Raw genomic sequence first — 24,999 nt, forward strand, 5'->3', positions numbered from 1 at the left:
AGATAATGAAGGCCTAACTTAAACCCTTCATTCTCCCCCTATTGGCACACATCAACAAACTCTCCCCCTGAAGAGTAAGTTATCGTTGTTCACAACTTTACTCGTCGTGATCAACAAACTCTCTCACTAACTTCAATGTTCTTCCTTGAACATTCTCTAGACATTCTTCCCCTTTTCGACACACATCAAAAGGAGTGAATCAAGGTCAAGAGTTTCTTCCTAATGAAAGTCCCATACCTTTCATTGAAACCCTTAATTTCCCCCTTGATACTAAATTCAACAATCAACTTAGTGATAATCCCATATCACTTATCCTCAAAAATTTCGCCGAGTTAAAACTCCCCCTAAAAGTCAACTCCTCCTTGACTAATAGGTAAAACTCCCCCTAAAGGTCAACTCCCCCTTGATCATTGCACCAACAAAGTCTTGGAGAGTTTCAAACCTTTAGAAATCCAAAACACCAACTCCCAGCTGAAATTTCAGACAAAACAGTCGAAAATCAGCAAGTTGGCACGCACTGATCGGTCACCAGACCGATCAGCCTTCACTGGATCGGTCACCAGACCGATCCACACTCTCCTGGATCGGTCCTAGTGACCGATCCACACTTTCCTGGACCGATTAGAATCCTCTCTGATCGGTCCACAAGTCTGATATTAGAATTTTTTATTTTCCTCCCGAAATTCAGAAACTCCTAGAAAATTACAAAAAATTTCAAAAATTGTGAAATTTTGAGGATACATTCCTCATAACATATACTATCAAGGAAAAATAGTTTTCTATGAAAATAACTTCCCTTTTCAAATCTTGACACAAAGTTCAAAAGTCTTTGAAATAGCTCAAAGTTAATCACTCTTTGTATCACTTGTTCAATGATGAATGCTATCACTAGTAAAGCTTTATCAAGGTTTTTCAAATCAATTTTAAAATGATTTTAAACCCTTTAATTTGGGACCACAATCTTAGGGCTAAATGTACATGACTTGTACACAAGCTTTCCCTATGATCCCCAATTAGAATTAGGCTCATCTAGGTACAAGAACTATGCACCTTGATCCTAACTCATCATCCTAATATCTCACACACATCTAAGGTGTATCAAACACGTTCAAGTCAATTTTGATGTGAGATATGGGTTTAGGTTAGCTTAATCTAAGTTCTCATGCATTTTTCTAAATAACAATTTGATCTCCATATCAAATTATGTTTTAGTTCTTAAATCAATTTCATTGATCATTAATGCACAAGATGATGACATGGCATATAATTGTATCATAAATGGAAACATGTGCCAATGTCATGATGTCATGGCATAAAGTATGAAACTTAAATAAAGCATGACATATAAATAACTTAAGCATTATCATGACATTTCAAATGATGATAAAATAAATATGATGTCATGACATGGCATATGGCAAACAATATATGGCAAATAGCACATAAAGGTATAGAAAATACCTAATTCTAGCCTTAGTTGCCATTTTTGATAATTTTGATCATTTTGCCATAAATTCTATATTCCTAAGTGTAATAGACCTAAAATCATATCCTCAAGACTTTTAGATCACAATGTGCCAACTAGATTGACTCTAGAAAATTCCTCAAATGTGGTTGGCACATCCTAATTATCTTAGGAATAATTTTCACTTTCATTTTCAAGGCTTGATTAGACCTTGAAAATTCCTAAGATGCCACCTTTTCCATGATTAGGTTAACTACCTATTCAAGTAAGGTTGGCACACCCTAAACCATCTAGTGTGATGGAATCACGCTCCTAGGAACCCAATACCTATTGGAGCTCATTGGGTTCACTAAGTTTTCACTAGGGATAACTTCCCTAGCAACCCTTCTAATGACCCTTCTAGGCTTTGAAACCTTGGTCATTTGGGACTCATCAAGATCAACTCTAGGGGTGACTCCCCTTGTGACCTTGGTGATGGTCTTTCTAGCCCTAGGTCTTGTTCCATAATCGAATGGAACATTGTGATAAGTGGGCTTGACCACTTGGAACTTAGGTTTGTGACCCAAACCTTTCTTGTTCTTGGACATTGGTTTTTGACCCTTAAACCCTAGAGATGACTTCTCCAAGTTCTTAAGAGCCTTTTCCAAAGTATCAAGTCTTGACCTCAAGACTTGATTCTCCTTCTCTAATACCTCAATTTTTAATTTTTAATTTTTCTTTGAGGTATTCCTAGGCATATGTCTAGTAGTTTTGGGATTCCTATCTAAGTTCTCCTTAACCTTAGATGAGTTAATCCTAGGGTTGACATTTCTAGAGTTGTCCTTATCTAGGTTAACATGTTTGGCTCCTAAGCTCATGTATTGATTCCTATAATTAACATGCTTATCATTCTTGACAATAGCAATAAGGCTACTAGCATGCATCCTACTAGAATTGCAAGAATGTGCCTTAGAGATTACCTTAGGGTTTGCCCTAGCTCCCCCTATACATGTGCTCGATCTCTTGTCCTTGTGAGGTTGCCTCCCCCTCGGACATTGGCTCCTATAGTGTCCCCTTCGCTTGCATTGGAAGCACACCACGTGCTCCTTGCCCTTGCATATCGGGACTCCGGCTTCCTTGACTTTTGGTGCCGGTAGAGTCTTCCTAATCCTCATTGGACACTTACTCTTGTAATGTCCATACTCCCTACACTCAAAGCACATTATGTGTAATTTATTTGAAATTGAAATGCTTGAGTTACCTAGGGTTGAGGATGGATGAAGACTTTCTTCTTCATCCCTTCCGGAAATAGAAGCTTCTTCTTCTTGCTCCGATCTTGAAGAGGAACTCTCCTCCTCTTCTTCCTTAGATGTTGAGTAGCCCTCAACTTCTAAATCCATGCCTCCATGATGTGATCTACTTGGCTCACTTGACTCCTCTTCATGACTTGAAGTGGAGTTCTCCTCATGGAACTTTGCCAAGTTATTCCACAACTCCTTGGCATCGTTATACCCACCTATCCTACACAAAACATCATTAGGTAAAGAAAATTCAAAAATTTTCAATACCTCATCGTTGACTAGGGATTGGTGGACTTGTTCCTTGGTCCACTCCTTCTTCTCTAGGGTTTCTCCTTTCTTGTCCATCGGAGGCTTGAAACCTAATTGAACACAACTCCAATTTTCAAGGTTAGTCATAAGAAAGTACTTCATTCTTACCTTCCAAAACGCGAAGTCGTCGCGATCGTAGAAGGGTTGAATGGTGACGTCTTCTCCAAATAACTCCATTCTCTAGCTCGTGCTCCCCCGGGTGTTGATCCAACGAAGAGCGACCTCGCTCTGATACCACTTGTTAGGATCGATGGTCGCGGCTAGAGAGGGGGTGTGTGAATAGCCGACTCAAATTTCTCGTTTCTTCCTACGAATTAGGTTAGCGCAGCGGAAATAATATAATAGAAACGAGAACGAGAAGATCAAACCTTAGACGTAGCGATGTAACGAGGTTCGGAGATGAAACTCCTACTCCTCGGCGTGTCCGTAAGGTGGACGAAGTCTATCAATCCGTCGGTGGATGAGACCCCGGAGAACCGGCTAATAAATACTCCTTGTGGGTGGAGAAACCTCGCCACAATAGCTTGCAACAGCAATATGGAAATACAAAGAAGAGCAAGAACAAAATACACAATGGATGTACAAATACTCGCTTGCCTTCTCGTCGACTGAAGTCCCGGATGAAGCACCAACTTCACGGACGAATGCCAACAAGCAACTCAGTCGAAGAAGCTCACTCGAAGCTTCGGAGCTCAGCAAAGCTCAAGAGCACAGCAGTGAAGAAGCAGAAGCTTCGGACCAGAAGAAGAGTGAGAGAGTTACTGCACTGTAGAAGCCCTCAGCCCTCTTATACCTGTATCCACCTGCGAAGAAGAAGCAAGACAGAAGACCGTTGGCTCACAACGGATAGTTCTGGACAGATCAGGCTGAAGCCTGATCGGTCCAGGATACCTCTGATCAGTCCTGGGGACCGATCAGAGCTTCCTCTGATCGGTCCAGGGACCGATCAGCATGCATTCCCTTCCTTTTCTCCCGAACTTTTTACCTTCTGATCGTTGTTTCCTGATCGGTCTGCAGACCGATCAGATAACACTCAGTAGGGTACTGTTTGGTTACTGATCAGTCACCAGACCGATCCAGATACCCAATGTATCACTGGATCGATCCACTGATCGATCCAGAGCCTGGTTTTTGCCCAAACCAAGTCCCAAGCCTTCCAAACCAACATCCGGTCAACCTTGACCTATTGGTACATCATGCTTAGCATCCGGTCACTCCCTTGACCTGCTAAGACCCCACCAAGTGTCTGGTCAATCCCTTTGACCCACTTGGACTTTTCTCTTCGTGCCAAGTATCCGGTCACTCCCTTGACCTTCACAACACCAGATGTCCGACCAGCCTTGATCCATCTAGATTTTTCCTTGTCCGGCTTCACTCACCAGGACTTCCCAACTGTCTGACTTCACTCACCAGGACTTTCACCAACTGCCTGGCTTCACTCACCAGGACTTTCACTTTCACCTAGCTTCACTCACTAGGGTTTTCACCTGGCTTCACTCACCAGGATTTCCAATCTGCCTGGCTTCACTCACCAGGACTTTTCCGTCTACCTGGCTTCAATCACCAGGACTTTCTATCTGCATTCCTGGTCTAGAGAACGAGCTACCGAGCCCTCTCTGACCTAGTCCGAAGAACGAGCTACCGAGCCCTCTCCGACTTCGTCAGGTCCAGAGAACGAGCTACCGAGCCCTCTCTGACCTAGTCCGGAGAACGAGCTACCGAGCCCTCTCCGACTTCGTCCGGTCCAGAGAACGAGCTACCGAGCCCTCTCCGACCTAGTCTGGAGAACGAGCTACCGAGCCCTCTCCGACCTAGTCTGGAGAACGAGCTACCGAGCTCTCTCCGACTTCCACATGCCAAGTTCCCATACTTGGACTTTTCCCATGCCAAGCTCCCTGCTTGGACTTTTCACCATGCCAAACTCCCTGCTTGGACTTTTCCCATGCCAAGCTCCCTGCTTGGACTTTTCCGTGCCAAGTCAACTCACCTCGGGTCAACCAGGTCAACTTTGACCAAGGGTTGCACCCACAACCTCCCAAGTTTCTGTTCTTGTCAAACATCAAGATACAACTTGAGTCAGGTCAACTTGAGTCAGATCAACCAGGTCAACCTTGACCTAAGGTTGCACCAACAATCTCCCATCAAAATACAACTCTTCTGTTCTTGTCAAACATCAAAATACAACTCGAGTCAGGTCAACTCGAGTCGGGTCAACCAGGTCAACCTTGACCTAAGGTTGCACCAACAACCTCAAGGAGGTGGAGACCAAGTAAACCAAGGAGTTAGCATTGTTTTCTTATTTTCTTGTATTTCCTTTATTTCTATTTGCTTCCGCTAACAAGATTGTAGGTAAAAATCGAAGAAAGATTATTCACCCCCCCTCTAGCCAAAAGCAATGTCCTATCAATTGGTATCAGAGCTTGGTTCGCATCGGAAGACCTCACCATCAACCGAAGCATCAAAATGGCATTTCAAGAGGGATATAGCACCGCAAGGCCACCTTTCTTTGATAGCAACGACTTTGCATATTGGAAAGGTAGGATGGAGTATTATTTAATGAATGAAATTGAAAATTGGTTTAGTGTTGTAGATGGATTCGAGATGCCAAAGGATGGGTCGGGAGCTCCTCTTTCAACCAAGGATTGGACAAAAGAGATGGCAAAGAAGGCTCAAGCAAATGCAAATGTCACAACAACTCTACAATATGGACTCTCAAAGGAGCAACTAAGCAAAGTAGGACCATTCAACTCCTCCAAAGAGCTTTGGGAAAAACTCATTGAGTTAAATGAGGGATCAAGCGAATCAAGGAGAGCAAAGAGAGATCTCTTGTTGGGGCAACTTCAAACTTTCACTATGAAGACCAATGAGACCGTGAGTCAAATGCACGGTAAATTCAAGGAGATAGTGAATGGACTTCATGTAATAGGTGAGAAAATTGACAATCGAGACTTAGTAAGGTATGTTCTCCAATCCTTTCCGAGAACCACCTTATGGGCATCAATGGTTGATGCATATAAGGATTTTAGAGATCTTTCTTTAGTTAAGCTTGATGAATTGTTCTATGAGTTTGAACTCCATGAACAAGCTAATGTGGTTTCAAAAGAGAAAGGTATGACTCTTATTGTAGAAAAGAAGGAAAAGAAAAAGAAGAAAGAAAAGAAGGTGGAATCATCGGATAGTGATGATGAAATGTCGGCAAGTGAAGTGGCACATTATGTCAAGAAGATGATGGGAAAATCAAGGAAATTCATAAGGAAGGATGTGAAGAGAATGTTCCAACCCTCAAAAGGTAAAAGTAATCAAAGTTCAAGTTTCAACCCTAATGTCATTTGTTATGGATGTAATAAGAAAGGACACATCAAGCCAAATTGCCCGGAATTAAAGAAGAAAGAAGAAAAGGAGAAGAAGGAGAAGGAGAAAAAGAAGAAGGAAGTCATGGTGGCTCAAGCTACATGGGATACACCAAGCATAGACTCATCGGATGAAGATGAACTTTGCCATGTCACCCGACATATGACTTTTATGGATTTTGAAGATGACAAAGATGAATCAAGTCAAGAGGAAGTGTCAAGTGAAGAAGATTCATCGAATGAAGAGGAATCGAGTGATGAATCATCATCAAGTGATGATGAGGTAAAAGAATCTCCCAAAGTAGAATTTCTATATAAAAATATTGCTCACCTTAAAAATGTATTTGTTAAATCACAATCTAAAGTGAAGACCTTGAAGGGAAAGCTTAAGTTCCTTAAAAATGATACACGTTCATCTAGTGAGTCAAGCATGCTCAAGGGAGAAAATGAAAAATTGAAGAATAACGTGATTGAGTTAAGAGAATGTCTAGAGAAGTTCACAAATGGATCCAAATATTTAGATATGATCATTAGAGACCAAAGAGCCATTTACAACAAAGCTAGAATAGGACATAGACCTAAGGAAAAGGAAGTTGCGTACATGTCTCTAATCAATGGTACTAGAAATGATGCACTTAGAAACAATGTTAAGAAGGATCTTACAGGAAAGGTAAGACAAGCTTGGGTGCCTAAGAAATACTTGAATGATATTTCCGAATTAAGTCCATGGGTACCAAAGAGTTGTGTGTTTTATGTTGTTTAGGTAGAAGAGAAGAAGGATGCAAGTATGTGGATTGTGGATAGCGGTTGCTCAAGACATATGACCGGTGATGTGAGCAAGTTCTCCACAATAAATTACATAAAGAAATGAACGATATCATTTGGGAATATGGGAAGCTCAAGATTATAGGTAAAGGTACAATTGAGGTATCACCCACAATCATCATTCATAAAGTCTTGTTAGTTAAAAATATGAGGTTTAATTTGCTTAGTGTTAGTCAATTATGTGATGCCGGATATAATGTAGAGTTTCATCCCGATAGGTGTTTAGTTAAGCACAAGAATCTTGAAAATATTATGTTAAAAGGATTTAGGAAAACAAATCTTTATTATGTTGATCTTTCATATGCTTCTAACCCCTCTATTAAGTGTTTTATATCAAAAGAAGAGGAAGGGTGGCTATGGCATAGAAGACTTGGACATATCAATATGAGGAACATAGCCAAGGTAGTCAAGATGGATCTAGTAAAGGGACTACCAAAGATCAAGTACATCAAGGACAAATTGTGAGATGCATGCCAAGAGGGTAAGCAATCAAGGTCATCACACAAAGGTAAAACCTTAACTAGCACTTCATTACCGTTAGAATTATTGCATTTGGATCTTTTCGATTGTCATAGAACACCTTCTTTGGTAGGTAACAAATATTGTTTGGTGATAGTAGATGATTACTCTAGATATACTTGGATTTATTTCTTGAAACATAAGGGGGAAACTTTAGAAATAATTATGGGATTTACCAAGAGGGTAGAAAACGAAAAGAACCTTAAAATTGATAGAATTAGGAGTGATCATGGTGGAGAGTTTGAGAATTTGAACTTTTCTAAGTTTTGTCTAGAAAATGGCTACAAGCATGAATTCTCTTGTCCAAGAACACCTCAACAAAATGGTGTAGTGGAGAGGAAGAATCGAGCTTTACAAGAGGCGGCTAGAACCATGCTCAATGCATATTCCTTACCAAGCTATTTGTGGGTTGAAGCGGTTAATACCGCTTGTTACATTCAAAACCGTATCTTGATTCATAAGTTTTTAGGGAAAACACCTTTTGAACTATGGAATGTCAAAATCCCTACAATTCATTACTTTAAAGTCTTTGATTGTAAGGTTTATATTCTCAATACTAAAGATGACTTAGGAAAATTTGAGGCCAAGTCCAATGAGGGAATTCTAGTTGGATACTCATCTACTAGTAGAGGATATAGAGTATACAACAAAAGGACTTAAATGGTTGAGGAATCATCCAATGTTGAGTTTGATAATCCACTAGTACGTACCCTAGGAAATCCCCTATTGATAAGGATATAAGCGAACAAAATCAAGACGTCACTCAAGAAATACAAAATCTACATTTAGGGGATATCAATCAAGGGGGAGGAAGAGATGGCTTGGATGATGAAAGAAACAATATAGAGAATGATCCTCCCAAGGATGATGATTCCATAACCTTGAGGACAATAAGGCATCATCAAGATCATCCTATTGATCAAATAGTTGGAGATGTGGCCCAAGGGGTAAGGACTAGATCCTACTTTAGAGATCATACTAGTCAAATCGCTCTAATATCACAATTTGAACCAAAATCAATTGATGAAGCCCTAGTTGATACGGATTGGATTCTAGCAATGCAAGAAGAGTTGAACCAATTTGAGAGAAGTGACGTATGGAAATTAGTTCCAAGACCCAATGATAGTACAATTGTTACAACAAAATGGGTTTTTCGGAACAAATTGGATGATCAAGGAAAAGTCACTAGAAATAAAGCTAGGTTAGTGGCTAGGGGCTTTAATCAAGTTGAAGGACTTGACTATGACGAAACCTATGCTCCGGTTGTGCGATTAGAGTCCATTCGGATCCTATTAGGGAATGCTGCTTATATGGGTTTTAAACTTTATCAAATGGATGTGAAATCGGCATTCCTAAATGGGTTTATCAAGGAGGAAGTGTATGTGGAACAACCACTCGGATTTGAAGTCATAGACTACCCGAATCATGTTTATAAACTTAAGAAAGCCCTATATGGGTTAAAACAAGCTCCCCGGGCTTGGTATGAACGACTCTCATCCTTCTTAATCTCCAAAGACTTTAGAAGAGGAACAATTGACCCGACTCTATTCTTAAAGTCTAAGGATGGAGACATTTTTGTTGCACAAGTCTATGTTGATGACATCATTTTTGGTTCAACAAATAATGAACTTCTTCAAGACTTCATTAAACATATGGAAAGTGAGTTTGAGATGAGTCTCGTTGGAGAGCTAAGTTTCTTCCTAGGGTTGCAAGTCAAACAAACAAATGAAGGAACTCATGTCTATCAAACAAAATTTGCTAAGGAACTTATCAAGAAATTTGGTTTGGAAAATGCTAAGATAGTATCTACTCCCATGGGCACTAATACCAAAATAGATAGTGATCAAGAGGGAAAATTAGTAGACGCAAAACAATATAGAAGTATGATTGGTAGCTTGTTATACCTAACCGCTAGTAGACCGGATATACTCTTTGCGGTAGGTATGTGTGCATGATACCAATCATGTGCCAAGGAATCTCATTTAGTGGCGGTAAAAAGAATTTTGAGATATATCAAGAGTACCCTTAATGTAGGCCTTTGGTACCCTAGAACTCGAAATTTTGATTTACTTGGGTATATTGATTCTGATTATGCGGGTTGCAAATTAGATAGAAAGAGTACTAGCGGTGGATGTCAATTTCTTAGACCTTCCCTTGTAAGTTAGAGTAGTAGAAAACAACCTTGTGTGGCCTTGTCCACAACCGAGGCCGAGTATGTGGCCATGGGTAGTTGTGTAGCTCAATTACTTTAGATGATGCATACTTTAGAAGATTATGAACTTCACTATTCCAAAGTTAAGGTCTTGTGTGATAATGTTAGCACCATCAACCTAACCAAAAACCCGGTGCACCATTCTAGGACAAAGCACATTGAAGTGAAACATCATTTCATTAGAGATCATGTGGCAAGAGGAGACATTGTACTAAACTATGTTGACTCTAAGTCAAATCTTGCCGACATATTTACCAAACCGCTACCGAAAGCGGAATTTACCACACTTCGGAGGGAACTTGGTATGTGCTTTGTAGAATAGTGAGTATAGCGTTGCATGATCCCATATAACATCAAAATCTATCTCAATGCATCTCCCAAAACCCTTTGGAGTTGTGGTTGTTAGATATTCTGTGGGATGCTTTGGATAGTGCCTTTGGTTCATCATGTTGTTATGATACACTACCTTGAGCCAATATGACATTTAGTCTCATCAATCCTAACTTGGACCAATCATTGGGAAGGTTTGTGTAAAATTAATGTGTACATAGCTCCTTGAATATGATTGGACATTTTCCTCAATAAGACAATTATCATATTCTATTGTATGCAACTTAGGATGACATGGAGAAATACCATGGAAATACATGCAAGAAAGGCATTTTTATCTGGCATAGGTACAATAACTATAGGGAAGTCCTAATTAGAACTTTCTCTCAAGGATATACTACATCATCTAACTAGTCTTGACCCTTGTGTCAATCTTGGGATCTGTGATAAACATATTTTTACTTATATTTTTCCCAAGTAGACAAGGGTCAAATAGACTTCTCCACAAAATTTGAGATTTTTTGGAAGTATGTAGAATTATCGATGAGTTTCTGAAATTCGGCCTAGAAATAAGGCCAAATTGGTATCAGTCGACTGGTTCAGATACCAGTCGACTGGTAACAATAATTTTTACGAACAGAATGCTTCTGTATGTTTCTATTTTGGGCACCAGTCGACTGATATATACATTAGTCGACTGATACTCGCGTTTTTATATAACTCTGCGCAGCAGACAACCTGATGGAAACCCTAGTTCCATCTGTTGCCTGCGTTCCAGAGCAGCTCCTCGCCGTCCCCTGTCTCCTCTGGTCCTCTAAACTCCATTTTCTCCCTCGATCTGCTTTTGCCCTCTCTCATTGCCCAATTAGGGTTTCTTGTTGCCTCTCGACACCAGTCAACAAACCCCTCTCTCTCGCCATTGCTTCTTACTCGTTTCTTCTTCAAATTCGAAGCTATGGAACGAAGGTAACTTTTCTACCGCCTACTCCTCAAGTTCCGTTGTGATTTAACCCTAATACTTCTTTGTTATGTGTTGTTTTCTTGTTGTTCTGCTCTGTCTCTGTTTGGGGTGGCATTTGGTCCATATGCATTGCATTTCCATAACTAGGGTTAGGCAAAAGCATAGGGCTGGCGAGGGGACCTCCCGACAGTCCGCCCCCGTGCCTTCGACGGATAGATTTCGTTCTGAAGCTGCACGGTAGCGGTTTGCCAATACTGACTTTGCCATGATGAGTTGTCGGTATATTAATCAGACCTATTTTATTGAGATCGTGCCTGATATCATGGAAACTATCCTATATTTTGGGTTAGATAAGTTAGTTCATTGCATGCATACGGTAAATCTGGACCTGTGCAAAGAATTCTATAATAACCTGCATCCTAGTGCCAGCGGAGGTCGTGCATGGGTGTCTCGTGTTGGCGGTATAGACCTTGAGTTCACTCCCAGCATTCTCCAGTCGTTCTTAGGGTGTCGGGCTTCTGATAGCACATTTACATGTTTCCCTACTGTGGTTAAGCCTTTCACTGAGTCACTTTCTCATCTATCGGTCGAAGTGATACATCAGTATTATTTCAATGCTCCTCGGGCTCCTCTGCGGCGCATCTTTGATGCCACTCGCATGTCCACCCACAATAACATTCTTTATAAGATTGTTATTGGGTGTATCCTCCCCATTGTCACTAGAAGGCAAGCCAAGATTCGGTTGCCTCATCTAGTCCTCATGTATGCTTTGGAGCACCGGCTCGACATTGACATTTCCCTTCAGATCTTTGAGTCCATCTTGCACTTTTCTAGCCCTATCCAGGACAAGTTGTACATGACTTTCTGCCACATCCTGACATCCTTCTTTGCATCTCGGGATATCGATGTTTCTAAGGGTCAGCAGCATCAGTTGTCCAAGGACTATGATTAGATTGGAGCCCACCAGCTATCTCTCGCAAGGATTGAGAGACGTCAGGGGGTGATGGTGTGGCGTGCTCAGGCTGCTGATGACTCTGACGATGAGGAGGAGGCGGATGTCCCTGCTCCAGCACTGGCGCCAGATCCTGATCATGTGCCCGTCGAGGATCGTCTGACTCAGCTAGAGGAGACCGTACGCCAGGGCTTTTAGGAGTTTCGTAGCTTTCAGCAGGATTGGACTGCCTCTCAGCAGCGTCAGACTGCGATGTACGAGATGCTGCAGCGCTAGGATCTGGCTTACCAGGCCCCTCCACATCCGCCGTCTGGTGACGATCATTAGGCATGCTGCCTTGTTATTTTAGTTGGTGTCGAGATGTATTTTGGCACGGACAGGGTCATTTTTTGTTGTATCTCGAACACTATGGTTCATGACTATGCTAGGTGTATGTTATTGTATGCTTTCTACGACATTTTGTGACTGGTACTGTTGTAGCTCCCGTTCTTTGCGTATGGTTCTCTAATTCTCTCTTGCTAGTTATTGAGTTCCTCTATATCAGGATTGGTCTTCCTTCCATGACTTTCTTATTATATGCTTTTATTTATAATTCTTGATTATCGGGGATGTTTTGAATTAAGGGGGAGTTATATTCATGGTGACTTCAGGGGAAGTTTCAATTCATGTTAGATTAAGGGGGAGTTTATATTTGATGTATGTCAAAGGGGGAGATATGGATGATTTAAGTTTAAGTTAGATTTTTTTTATGCATATGTCTCATATTGTGCCTATACTTAGTATTATATGTTTCGTGGATATTATCATGTCTTATAGTTGTTGTATATTTAAAGACCCAACTTAAACAAATTTTGCCAAACATCAAAAAGGGGGAGATTGTTGGAGCAATCTTGCTCAAGACATATACTCATTGTTGATGTTTGGTTAAATGAGTTTAAGTTAGGCGTTAATTGTGATCTAACATAAATGTTGAGTGAGCAGATATGAAAACTTGGCAAGGAAAGTCTCGAAGGTGTGACTTCTTGGCAAAAAGGTGACTTAGCATGACAAAGCCAAAGGTAGCCCTTGAAGGCAAGCGCAAGGATGAGGAGTCGTGGAGACGGAAGCATCCTAAGGGCGCAAGGCTGATGGAAGGTGCTTGGAGGCATAAAGTCTAAGCTGAGAAAGTAATTTAATTATGTAAAGTAATGTAAGTTTCAAAACTGTAAAAAGCTGTGATCTCAAAAGACATAAGGTATCAGTCAACTGGTACACATACCAATCGACTGGTACTCAGACACAAAACAAACAGAATGTCGGCAGTCTGTTTGGAATCGGGTACCAGTCGACTGGTACAAGCACCAGTCGACTGGTAGATGACCGTTATCGCTGGCGGCTGAAAATCTCTCAAAATCTTAAGTGTCGTTGAAGCCCATCAGTCGACTAATAGCTATATCAGTCGACTAATATCGGGAGAAACTATAAAAGCAGTTCTTGAAGATGAGAGCAACTACTACTGTTCAAAACTGAAAAAGTGCTCATCAAGTGATCCGAAAAGCCTACAGATTCTGATCCTCTTTCTCCAAAAACCTAGATCTCATTTTGTAAAGAGGAAGAGGAAATTGTGTAAGGGTTTCTCCACCTTCGATTGTGATTCGAGAAGGAGAAGTTTATAGTGGAGCTTGATTGTGTGGGTGTGTGCCTCGGATTAGTCACCTCAAGGAGGTGGAGACCAAGTAAACCAAGGTGTTAGCATTGTTCTCTTGTTTTCTTGTATTTCCTTTATTTCTATTTGCTTCCGCTAACAAGATTGTAGGTAAAAATCGAAAAAAGGCTATTCACCCCCCTCTAGCCAAAAGCAAGGTCCTATCACTTTCTTTGTCTTGCTTGTATCTGCAACTAACACAATACCTTTCTCGACTGGAGTAGTATTAGTCCGCTCATGTAATTCAAATAGTTTGTCTATTAAATTATGCGTACTTACATTCATTTCGTGTAGCTCTATCAGCTTCTGCCACAATTCTTTTGCACTTGCGAAGTGGCCGACGCGGTTCAGCTCCTCCTTGGTTAGATCGCACTGAAGTGTATACGTTGCTTTGGCATTGGCCTCGACCTTCTTGATTATGTTCGCATCCCAGTTCTCGCAAGGTAGTGGCTTTCCAGCGCCGTCGGTTGGCAGCTCAAATCCAGTCTTGACGATCATCCACATCTCGAACTGGATCTTCAGGAAATTCTCCATTTTGCCCTTCCAGTAACCGAAGTCTTCTTCGGTGAAGAGCGGGGGGCGGACAGTGTTGTAGCCTTCTTGTTTGGCCATTTAGAGGATATGCACAAAGAAAAACAAACAAAACGAATATCCCAGGACTTGATCCTGGATTAGTAGTGCGGGATAAAAATAGAAATAGTAATTCAGGAATTTTGAGAAAAAAATAATAAAATAATAAAATATTAATATTAAAATAATATTAAAAAAATATTACCACCAATTTTTGAAAACGCGATATTTCGCTAATGCGGACCAGTGGTGTAAAGATGATAATGAATTTTTTGAAATTAATTTTGGAGGGAAAAAATGAAAGGCGTAAGATTTTATTTTTACTCTAAACGAACGAAAAAGCGACGAAAAAAATGCTCGAACGATAGTTGTACCAATTCAGAGCAACCCCGCTCTGATATCAATTGTTAGATCGAGATGCGCTAAAGGGGGGTGAATAGCACTCGTGGCTTTCACACGTTTCGAATTCGTAAATTGTTCGAGTTAAAGTAACGGAAACAGTAAAGAAAAGACAAACACAGAAGGGCACAGGATATTTACTTCGTTCGGAGCCTGTGGCAACTCCTACTCTAAGGCTCGCGATCGTTGATCGCTTCCGGTGGGCAACAACTATAATATTGAAAATCTTTTACAAGCAAGTACAATTAACAGTAATAAAAGAATACACCAACGACAAGTGAAATGTCAGATTTAGAGTTCCGGGTCGTCAGCGTCAAGTTATAGCTTCGTCGGAGCTTCTCGTAAGCAGCTGGATGCAAAATGGTCGCTTAAGAATTGATGCCTTAACTTGCTGCTCGAGAGCTCCTTTTATACACTGCTGGAGGCGCCTCCAACACCATCCAAGGCGCCTCCAACAAGCTGAGTCAGCCGCGTGGATCAGAACGGACCTGGTCGCAACTCATCCACTTGAAGGCGCCTTCAAGCCAATCCAAGGTGCCTCCAATCTCTGGTCCAAGGCGCCTCCAGCTCCATCCGAGGTGCTTTCAGCACTGCCTCGCAGACTTCAACTCCTTTGCACCCGAGGCACCTCCAAGCTCCATGGAGGCGTCTCGAACACTGTTCATCCGAGGCTTAGCTTATTCCTTTTGTACCTGCAAGACATGTTAGTCCCAAAACAATAACATACCCTGCAAGACAATATTAGCACATAAATAACAGTATGAATATAGAGTGTGACAGTCATCAGACTGTCCGGGTCTGACTTCAGATCTCCGACCGAAAATCCTAGGTCGACCCGACGCCTACTGTTCCCTCTGCGGGGAACGCGTCCTCACCTACTCCCCTCAGGAGAAATTACCTGATGTCAATTCGGTCCTCTAGAACGACTGGACTTTCTACCTAGGGTTACCACCCCTTAGGACCTAGGGTTACCACCTCCTAGGGTTTTTCTCCACCTAGGGTTACCACCCCCTAGGACCTAAGGTTACCCCCGCTTAGGATTTTCCTCCACCTAGGGTTACGACCTCCTATGACCTAAGGTTGTCGTCCCTTAGGATTTTCCTCTATCTAGGGTTACTATCCCCTAGGACCTAAGGTTACCGCCCTTTAGGGTTTTCCTTCACCTAGGGGTACCACCCCCTAGGACCTAGGGTTACCACCCCCTAGGGTTTTCCACATGCTTAACCACAGTTAGGACTTTCCTGAAATCTCGTTTAAGCACATTAGATAACAAGGAATCTTAACTTTGAATCTCTTTGCCATTATTAAAATCTAGGTTCGATTGTCAGATGCTTCCCGCACCAACAGAGGAGTCCCCGAGCTAGTCTCTCTCTTGGAAACCAGTCTGTTCCGGGATGTAGACGGGGACAGGAGAAGAGACCATAACCTTTGTTGCTGGGGGAGAGGACACCCAAGCCGGGGGTTTTGCCTTGGTCTTCGAGAAGGATTGCGAATGAGTAGGCCTTGACGAAGAGGCTTGTACTGAGAGGATAACCCACTTCCTTTTACACTGGAGGTGCAAAAACTTCTCTGGAGGCAGAGAAGGGGCCCTCTCGCCCTCAGTCGCTTCCGTAGGAAGCAATTCGGTGCCTAGGGTCTCAGGCTCCCTAGACGATTGAGAGGAAGTCTCTGCTGAGGCGCTGGCCTGAGCGGCCTGAGGAACCTCATGACCTTCCAGAATTTATCCCCCTAGCTTCATCAAGACATCACTAGGCAACTTAGAAGAGTCGAGTGCGTACGCGCGAAACATGATAGCTTCTGCAAAATAAAAGGAAGATACCTCAGTTAGCGAAGATATGGAGGGGAAGCCATGGGATCTTACCAAAAGGCATCCAGATAGGGCTAAGCCCGAAAGTGTATAGTATGATGGAAGCCACACTCCTTCCAGTTTCTCTGAAGCTGTGGAACAGTCAGACTGATGTTGGTGCTCACGTAGCTCAGAGGGAGTTGGAAGAATATAACGCCATACCACAGGCCAGGACCCTGACTCCGGCAATTGGATATAAAGAAATCGAGACTTCCAACCCTTGTTGGAAGAGGGCATTCCCTAAAAAATTTGTACCCGATCCAAGATTGCACCATAAAAACACCTGGTTCTGAGCGCTTGAGGGCATAAAAATGGTGGAAAAGCTGCAGAGTCAGGGGAATTTGATACAGGCGGCAAAGGATCACCATTCCGCGAATAATGTAGAAGGCATTGGGAGCAAATTGAGATAGCGGAATACCAAAGTACTGGCTCACAGAAGAGAAGAACGGATGGACAGGAAAGCGAAGACCACCAAGAAGCTAATCCTTAAAAAAGGTTACAAACCCGCCGAGAAGAGAGGATGGATGTTCATCGGGCCCCGGAAGGCAGAGTTTGTAAGCTTCGGAAAGGTGTAGACTAGAATGAATTGATTGAAGGTCACTTTGATCCAAGTCAAAACGAAAGTATGAGTACTAGGGCATTTCCATCTTGCTAGCCATTAAAGAAACAAAAATGAGAGTGGAAGATGAAGAAGAAAGAGTACTTACAGAAGAGAAGTGCGAAGAAGAAGGCAAGCAAGAGGAAGCAAGAAGGGAAAGAAAGGTCGAAGGAAGACGAACAACGGCAGACAACCTTTAGGGTTTTTAAACCAAAACCCTTAGGAAACATCGAAAAGTGAGCTGGACAACTGAAGTGGCATAGCACACGTCAGCCGTCAGATCGAGAAGTGGAAGTGATTTGGTGTCGCGTGCAAAAAGTACACATCATCCATTATAAGGAGTGAAGTTTATGGGGCACGTGCCATCTCCCGATAAAAGGTATTTATGATGGAAGTGACAGGAAAATCATGGTGAGGATATGTGAACAGGAACACCCTATCTCGTGAAGACCATGCCTCGAGGATTGAAAATTCCATGCGGTGGCCTCGAGAAATGAAGAAGAAGACGGCGGGAAGTGTTGATTGAAATTTGGCGCCTTTACTCCTCCTCGAAATCAGAGTAAGATTTAAAAATTTGACTAAAGCCTTATATACTGGACTCTGTGATCGCAGGAGCCTTAGGCTAAGTCCTTGAGCACAATCCCGTCGAGCCACAAAGGCTGCTCACCCAGATCACTCCCTGGTTAGGCCTCCAAATCACTCCTTGGTCAGGCCTTCAGATCACTCCTTAGTCAGGCCTCCAGATCACTCCCTGGTCAGGTCTCCAGATAACTCCCCTGGTCAGGTTTCCGGATCACTTCCTGGTCAGGCCTCCAGATCACTCCCTAGTCAAGTCCCCAGATCATTTCCTGATCAGACCTCCAGATCACTCCCTGGTCAGGCCTCCAGATCACTCCCTGGTCGGGTCTCCAGATCACTTCTTGGTCAAGCCTTCAGATCACTCCCTGGTCAGGTCTCCAGATCACTTCTTGGTCAGGCCTTCAGATCACTCCCTGGCCAGGTCTCCAGATCACTCCCTGGTCAGGCCTCCAAGGTGTTTCTCGGTAATGCACGACCAACGACCTCTTGGTCGGGATTTCAGACTCTCGCCCCAGTGCAAGTTATAAGTGAGCATACTCTCATACCTCCAGACTCTCACCCTAGCGTGAGTTATAAGTGAGCATGCTCTCACGCCTCCAAACTCTCACCCCAGCGCGAGTTATAAGTGAGCTTGCTCTCACAACTAACGACCTCTCTGTCGGGATTCTAGACTCTCGCCCTAGCGCGAGTTATAAGTGAGCATGCTCTCACTCCTCCAGACTCTTGCCCCAACACGAGTTATAAGTGAGCATGCTCTCACGCCTCTAGACTCTCGTCACAGCGCGATTATAAGTGAGCTTGCTCTCACGACCAACAACCTCTCGATCAGGATTCCAGACTCTCGCCCCAACGCAAGTTATAAGTGAGCATGTTCTCACACCTCCAGACTTTCGCCCCAACGCGAGTTATAAGTGAGCTTACTCTCACAACCAACGACCTCTCGATCGGGATTCCAGACTCTCGTCCCAGCGCGAGTTATAAGTGAGCTTGCTCTCACGACCAATGACCTCTCGATCGAGATTTCATACTCTCACCCCAGCGCGAGTTATAAGTGAGCATGCTCTCACGCCTCTAGATTCTCGCCTCAGGATGAGTTATAAGTAAGCTTGCTCTCACGACCAACAACCTCTCAGTCGGGATTCCAGACTCTCGTCCCAACGCGAGTTATAAGTGAGTTTGATCTCACGACCAACGACCTCTCGGTCGGGATTCCAAACTCTCGCCCCAACGCGAGTTATAAGTGAGCATGCTCTCACGCCTCCAGACTCTCGCCCTAGCGCGAGTTATAAGTGAGCATGCTCTCATGCCTCTAGACTCTTGCCCCAGTGTGAGTTATAAGTGAGTTTGCTCTCACGACCAAGGACCTCTCGGTCGAGATTCCAGACTCTCGTCCCAGCACGAGTTATAAGTGAGCATGCTCTCACGCTTCTAGACTCTCGCCCTGGCACGAGTTTGTGGGTCAGCTTTCTACCTGTTCGCCCCAGAGTGGATCACCAACAAGCAGGACTTCCACTAAGTGTCCCGAGGTGGTGTAAATAAGAAAGGGCCAGGGGGATATTGAGTAGATAAAGCAGCAACACTATCGATAAACTAGGAAAGGGAACAACATTGGAAGTGGCAGCAGCAAAGTAAAGAAGACTGAGGTTGGGGTCTAGTCAGTCGGACCTGAGCCTCTTTCGACTAGACTTGGAGGAGGGGCTTGTGATATGGCGTATAAGGGTGGGGTCCGATAAAGCCAAGCAGTCAGGAGTCAAGGGAACGTGACAATCAAAAGTCAAGGGAACGTGGTAGTCAGAAGTCAAGGGAGTGTGACAGTCATAAGTCAAGAGGATGTAGCGGTCAGAAGTCAAGAGGATGTGGCGGTCAGAAGTCAAGGCGATATGACGTTTCGGTAATTATGGAAGGAAAAGGTAGGACCGACTGAGGACATCTGGGACAGGGTACCCGGTCGGGTTTTCACAGACCATGATTCTAGATCGGCGGTACCCAGGTCTGAGGCGCGGAGAGCAGTTGGGTTGTTGCCAGACCTCTTCCAACTGATCGAGTTTTCCCAGCTCGGTTATATCCAGGAAACCAAATCCATATCACCCAGAGCTGCCCCTCGACATAGACATACCCGAGCAGGACAGAAGGCGCTCGACGACAACAAGGTCAAGGAATCGTAACCGTCTGTCAGAGAATAACTGTTGTATGTCAGGGAATATTCCAAGGGTCGGCGGGTATCCGCGAGTGGAACCTTCGTCCCATCCACAAAAAGGGGTCACACGTCCTCCGTCACCAGACATGTCCTGATACCCGACATTCCCTGACACCAACTAGGCTCCAGGAGTACGCACTTTCATATAAAAAGTGAGGTCCTCTCATTGCGTAGGTACGCTCTCTCGCACATTCGCACTTGTATTATACTTTTCTTTCTTTTTCGTACACTATTCTTCTGGAGAAAAAATACCTGACTTGAGCATCGGAGGGTCTGCTTCGAGGACTTTTTCCCTGATTTTTGGCCTCTAACGTCGGTGTACTTGTCTGAGTGTGTGCAGAGCTTAAGGACCGCCTGCTAAGTCATCTTTGTCGGCCATCGCCATGTGGGGGTCCCTGCTTGTGGGGTATACAAGAAAGGTGTCCCAGGCGTCTCTCCGTCAACGCCAGTGACGACTCGTCCGGTCTTCACCTGACTCAGATTCCAGGCAGGATTAAGGTTGTTTAAGACATTTCCACAAACTGTTTCTTTCTTCAAAGCTTAAGGTTTTTGGATCAATAGTTACCCTAGTAAATATCTGTACAAAGATCACTATTCAACATGACTAGAAATTGTTCAAAATATTCGAATTTTCATCACAAAGAGGACAACAATTATAATCACTCAAGAAAAGGTTTGGTCAACATGATAAAATATCTCCTACAAAAGTCTACGGAAGGAAAAAATAAAGAAGAAAAGAATGTCCCAATTACTTACAAACATCCAATTTCAATCTATGGCCAATTTCTTCCTAGCAGCCCTCACATTGTCGTACTCGAATTTGAGCTCGCCTGGCGTCGTGTTTACTATCCAGAACCACCCAGCTCCGAGTAACATTCGAAGCGTCGCTCCAGCGATTACCTAACCCAGATCACAAACGAAGATTAGATCTTGAATGGATCTGTGAGATACGGCGGCAACAGAGGGAGTCCTACCTGGGCAACTGTGACCACTAAAATTTGATTTTCAAGTTAATAGATTAGAAGAATAATAAAGTACTTCTAACCGCATATATTGTGAACTCGTGATGGATCAAATTGGAAAATGCAAGTATTTTGCTATATCTTGAGTTCCAAATTGATTTAATTTATTGTTCAATCTTTAGTTAAATTTATTACAATGTTTTCATTGGAATAAAAATATTCCCACTACTCAAATAATCATAATGCTCTTCGTCAAACAATAGAACTTGATTTAAAGAGCATCGAAAGAGGAAAAGGAAGAGAGTATATATAGACTCCAATACATCCATAAATATTTAAAAAAAAACTTAATAATAAAAAAATAGAAAAATAAAATCAGATGGATTATCTCTTGAGCATATTTGTAGCCTCTATAATCTTATAAATTCAGCATAATAGATAGTTCTGGAAATCTCATAATACATTCATATGCTTTAATTCTCAGCATGCATATGCATTACTTCTCAAAATTAACTTTTAACACATCGAGTACGACCCATCCGTATTCATGGCGGACGCAGCCACGCTGTTACCTCCGTCTCCACAAAAGATGCTCTCCTGCTGATGCATTGTCGGTCAGCGCCGCACATTGGGGTTTCTTGCTCGCTTGCGGCACCATCTCAATCCTCCCTCCACCCTGTGCATGAATCACTTGCATATCCTTCTTTGCTCCACTTACTTCGCAAACTTACTTGTTATCGATTCCTTATCTGAGGACAACACTTCAGGATTAATGCTCTCAACTTTTTTTGTTCTAAATCGTTGAATGCTTGATTTAAAATTCTGAATGACACAGAACAAATCACTCAGCTTCTCTCGACACAAGAGCCTACTTTTCTTTGGGTGGACCTAAAAAAAAAATAGACAAGTGACATTAAACATATTCATTTCCTGAGCTATCAAAATTAAATGACAAAATAAATGATCACCTGCTCATATGCGCTCCAAGTTTGTCCACTTCCACAAGAACTACAAGTCAAACTTAATAGGTGAATCGCCATCCTTTGCAGCTCAGGACAATGCTTTCCATATGAATCCCACCACTTAGCTGGATCTTTTGTATTTCTCATCAGAATTGCAGCCTTACTTCCAAATAATCCCTTAGAGATTGAAAAATCAACGATTTGATGCTCTATCTTTTTCAGATTTTCTGCGGTCATGCTTAGATCATCATCGTAATCAATTATTAATTTTGCTAACCAAGCAAAAGATCCCTCATTAGATTTAGAATGAAACTGGTAAGTGGAATCGTAGATCAATTGAGGGTTCAAAAAATGACTTGCTATATACTGTGGGTGAAGTAGTGGATTCCATCTTTGTTTAATTATTTTCCAAATAACCTCATACCTGCATAAAATAAAAGGCAATAGCACAAAATATAAGCCGTCAAAAACAATTAAAATGGAAGAAATGAAAATGTAGCTATAGATTTAAAACAAGAGAGTGTACCCTTTTATATTATTCCATGATTGAAGACTCTCTTTTGCACTATTCATCTCTTTATAAATGAATCCCATGGTTGGTTGCTCATCGGAATATATCTTCAGAAGTAGTTCAATGATAGGAAGAGCAAAGATCATACAATAGACTATTTCATGCCAAAATCCATAATCCTGAACTATTTGTTGTATTTCTTCTCCCTCTCTTGTCTTTGCCAATTCATTTGACTTCCATTGCTCCGATGAAAACATTGCAATAAGTGCGTCTTTCATATCAATAAGATATAACAAAGTCAAATATGCAGTAGCCAATGGAGTAATAGTTGGTATGCTCCAATGCTTGCCTTTAGTGAAATCTCTTAACATCAAAATTACTCTGGTTCTTGAACAAATAAATGTACTAATCTTTTTACCTTTACCAATAGTTATCCAATGATATGACAAGTTATTTTCAAAGTCTTCTAGAATTCCATCTAACAATTGGACGACACAAGGACTCCAAAAAATCTTTTTTCTTTTTTCTATCAACATCTCCACGGCATCCTTATAATTTGTAGTATTCCTAGTTATCACTTGAATAACATACTCCTCTCCAACCACTTCAACTATTTCATTCAGTGCATTAAAAACTTTTTCATTTGTTTCAGAAAATTCAGATGTATTGATAGATTTCAAAAAAATAGTTCCTTCTGGATTATTCAGCAAAAAATCACAATAAAATCTTCCCTTTGTGTCTGTCCATTCATCACATATTATTGAGCAACCTGTCTTCTTCCAATTATATTTGTACTCAAGCCTATCAATTGTATTCTTCATTTCCTTTTTTAGAGAAAACTTTTTAAGCTCATGGTAGGAAGGAGGTACAAATTTCGAACCACATTTTTCAACCAATTCAAATATTTTTACAAATTCTGGATTTTTTGCACAATAAAAGGGAATACCACTTGTGCGATAAAATCTAAGAATCTGTTGACAAGCTTCGTCCATCAATTTCTTTTCATTGTTATGTGGATCATTTTCTCCCATTCCCTCTTCTTCATCATTCATCATTTCTCCCATTCTCTCCTCTTCATCATTCATCATTTTCGAATTCGAAATTTTTTACAAGGGTTTTAGAGAAGGGAAGGCTGACCTTCTATAAGAGTACGAATGGGCACCGATGAGCCGCAGTTTGCGCAGCGAAGAACAGAGCGAAGCTACGTCGGCGCCGGGAGAAGGAACTCAGATTAGGGCAGACCTAAAAGCTTCGCGCCTCCCGAACACAACGATTCAACTACTTGTAGAGGGTGAATATCCAAATCAAACCCCAGACTATGATAATTTCTAAATTCGGATCCTCTTTTCCAAAATATTACTCCGAAGTCCCTCAAACACGAGAGCCGTCAATTTAGCTATTAGATTGATCCACCGTTAAGACGGATTCAGTCGGACCTTTCCGTATGACCCTGTGACGTGCACGGGTAGACCCGTATTGGGTTTGAATGGGCGGTTCACGGATTAAGAAATTTTTTTCCTAAACTTTATAATTAAACTGAAAACTTAATGAATTTGTGGACTTACTCACACCTAATCTACCGTCCGCAAACTTAAAATTTTCAATTTTTCTATATATTTTTTTATTTAACAGGCTCATACGTTGATCCATCTAAATCATCTATAAGATTCGATTGAAAATTTTCTAATCCATTTAGATGATGGACTGACCACTTCATTTTATCATACGATGAATTTTTGATAGATTAAGTCACTCATAGGTTGACCTATTTGACCCCACTACTTAAACGTTGAAATTTTTAGGTTTTGTTTAGTATTTACCTACAATTGAGGAGAAGATAGAATGACCTATTTAAATCCATATTTGGATTCTTTATATATGTTTTATTTTTTTTATAAGAATATTTGTAGAAAAATCGATATTATTTTAAAAATCGGTAAAAATCCAATTCCATAATAAATAATGTACAATTGCATATTTTTTACCTATAAATAAAAGGCCTAACATATTTTTAAAAATAATTTTTAAAATTTTGATTATGTTTATTCATTTAAATTAAAGATTATTATAACTATCATGAGAAAGTAGAGGTAGTCAGTGTTGTTGGCCCGGGCGCTGAGCCAGATCCCATCGACCAGGATAGGAATGGAATGAGGCTTCTGCTACGTCGTTCTGATTTTATAAAAAAGTAAAATAAAATAAAAACATGACCGATAGAAACACCATGATCACAAGTTAGCAATAGTGGTTAGCTATTGTTATGCTAAAGACTAACAGAATTATGTGAATGAGGATGACAGTGTAATTATAAAGAACAAGTTTCACATGACCACATAGTTGTTAGTTGTAGATTTTTTTTTTTAAAAAAAGAAAGTTATAGGAGTTAATGTTAATCTCAAAACCAAGTACCTTAGAGATTTATGAAAAATTGATCCTATCCAATTGTTGGTAAGACGGCTAGCTAGCTAAGAATGTGATCATGTCGTTG

The 24,999-nt window shown here is 41.7% G+C and overlaps 1 protein-coding gene across 2 annotated transcripts; it reads right to left on the reverse strand.

Annotated features, from left to right (window-relative positions):
- Positions 1–21,422: 21,422 nt before the first annotated feature.
- LOC122009636 lies at positions 21,423–23,779 on the reverse strand. Of its 2 annotated transcripts, XM_042565881.1 has the most exons (4): positions 23,649–23,779; positions 22,527–22,782; positions 22,007–22,424; positions 21,423–21,926 (listed from the first exon to the last, which is right to left on the reverse strand). In XM_042565881.1, exons 2-4 carry the CDS (start codon positions 22,766–22,768, stop codon positions 21,753–21,755), a joined length of 834 nt encoding a protein of 277 aa, XP_042421815.1. In that variant the 5' UTR covers positions 22,769–22,782; positions 23,649–23,779; the 3' UTR covers positions 21,423–21,752. The 2 variants fall into 2 exon arrangements, with proteins under 2 accessions (XP_042421815.1, XP_042421814.1); XM_042565880.1 differs by having other exon boundaries at positions 22,527–23,773.
- Between the last annotated feature and the right edge of the window lie 1,220 nt (positions 23,780–24,999).

This window comes from Zingiber officinale, chromosome 8A, assembly GCF_018446385.1.
Source record: "Zingiber officinale cultivar Zhangliang chromosome 8A, Zo_v1.1, whole genome shotgun sequence".
NCBI classification, from domain to species: domain Eukaryota; kingdom Viridiplantae; phylum Streptophyta; class Magnoliopsida; order Zingiberales; family Zingiberaceae; genus Zingiber; species Zingiber officinale.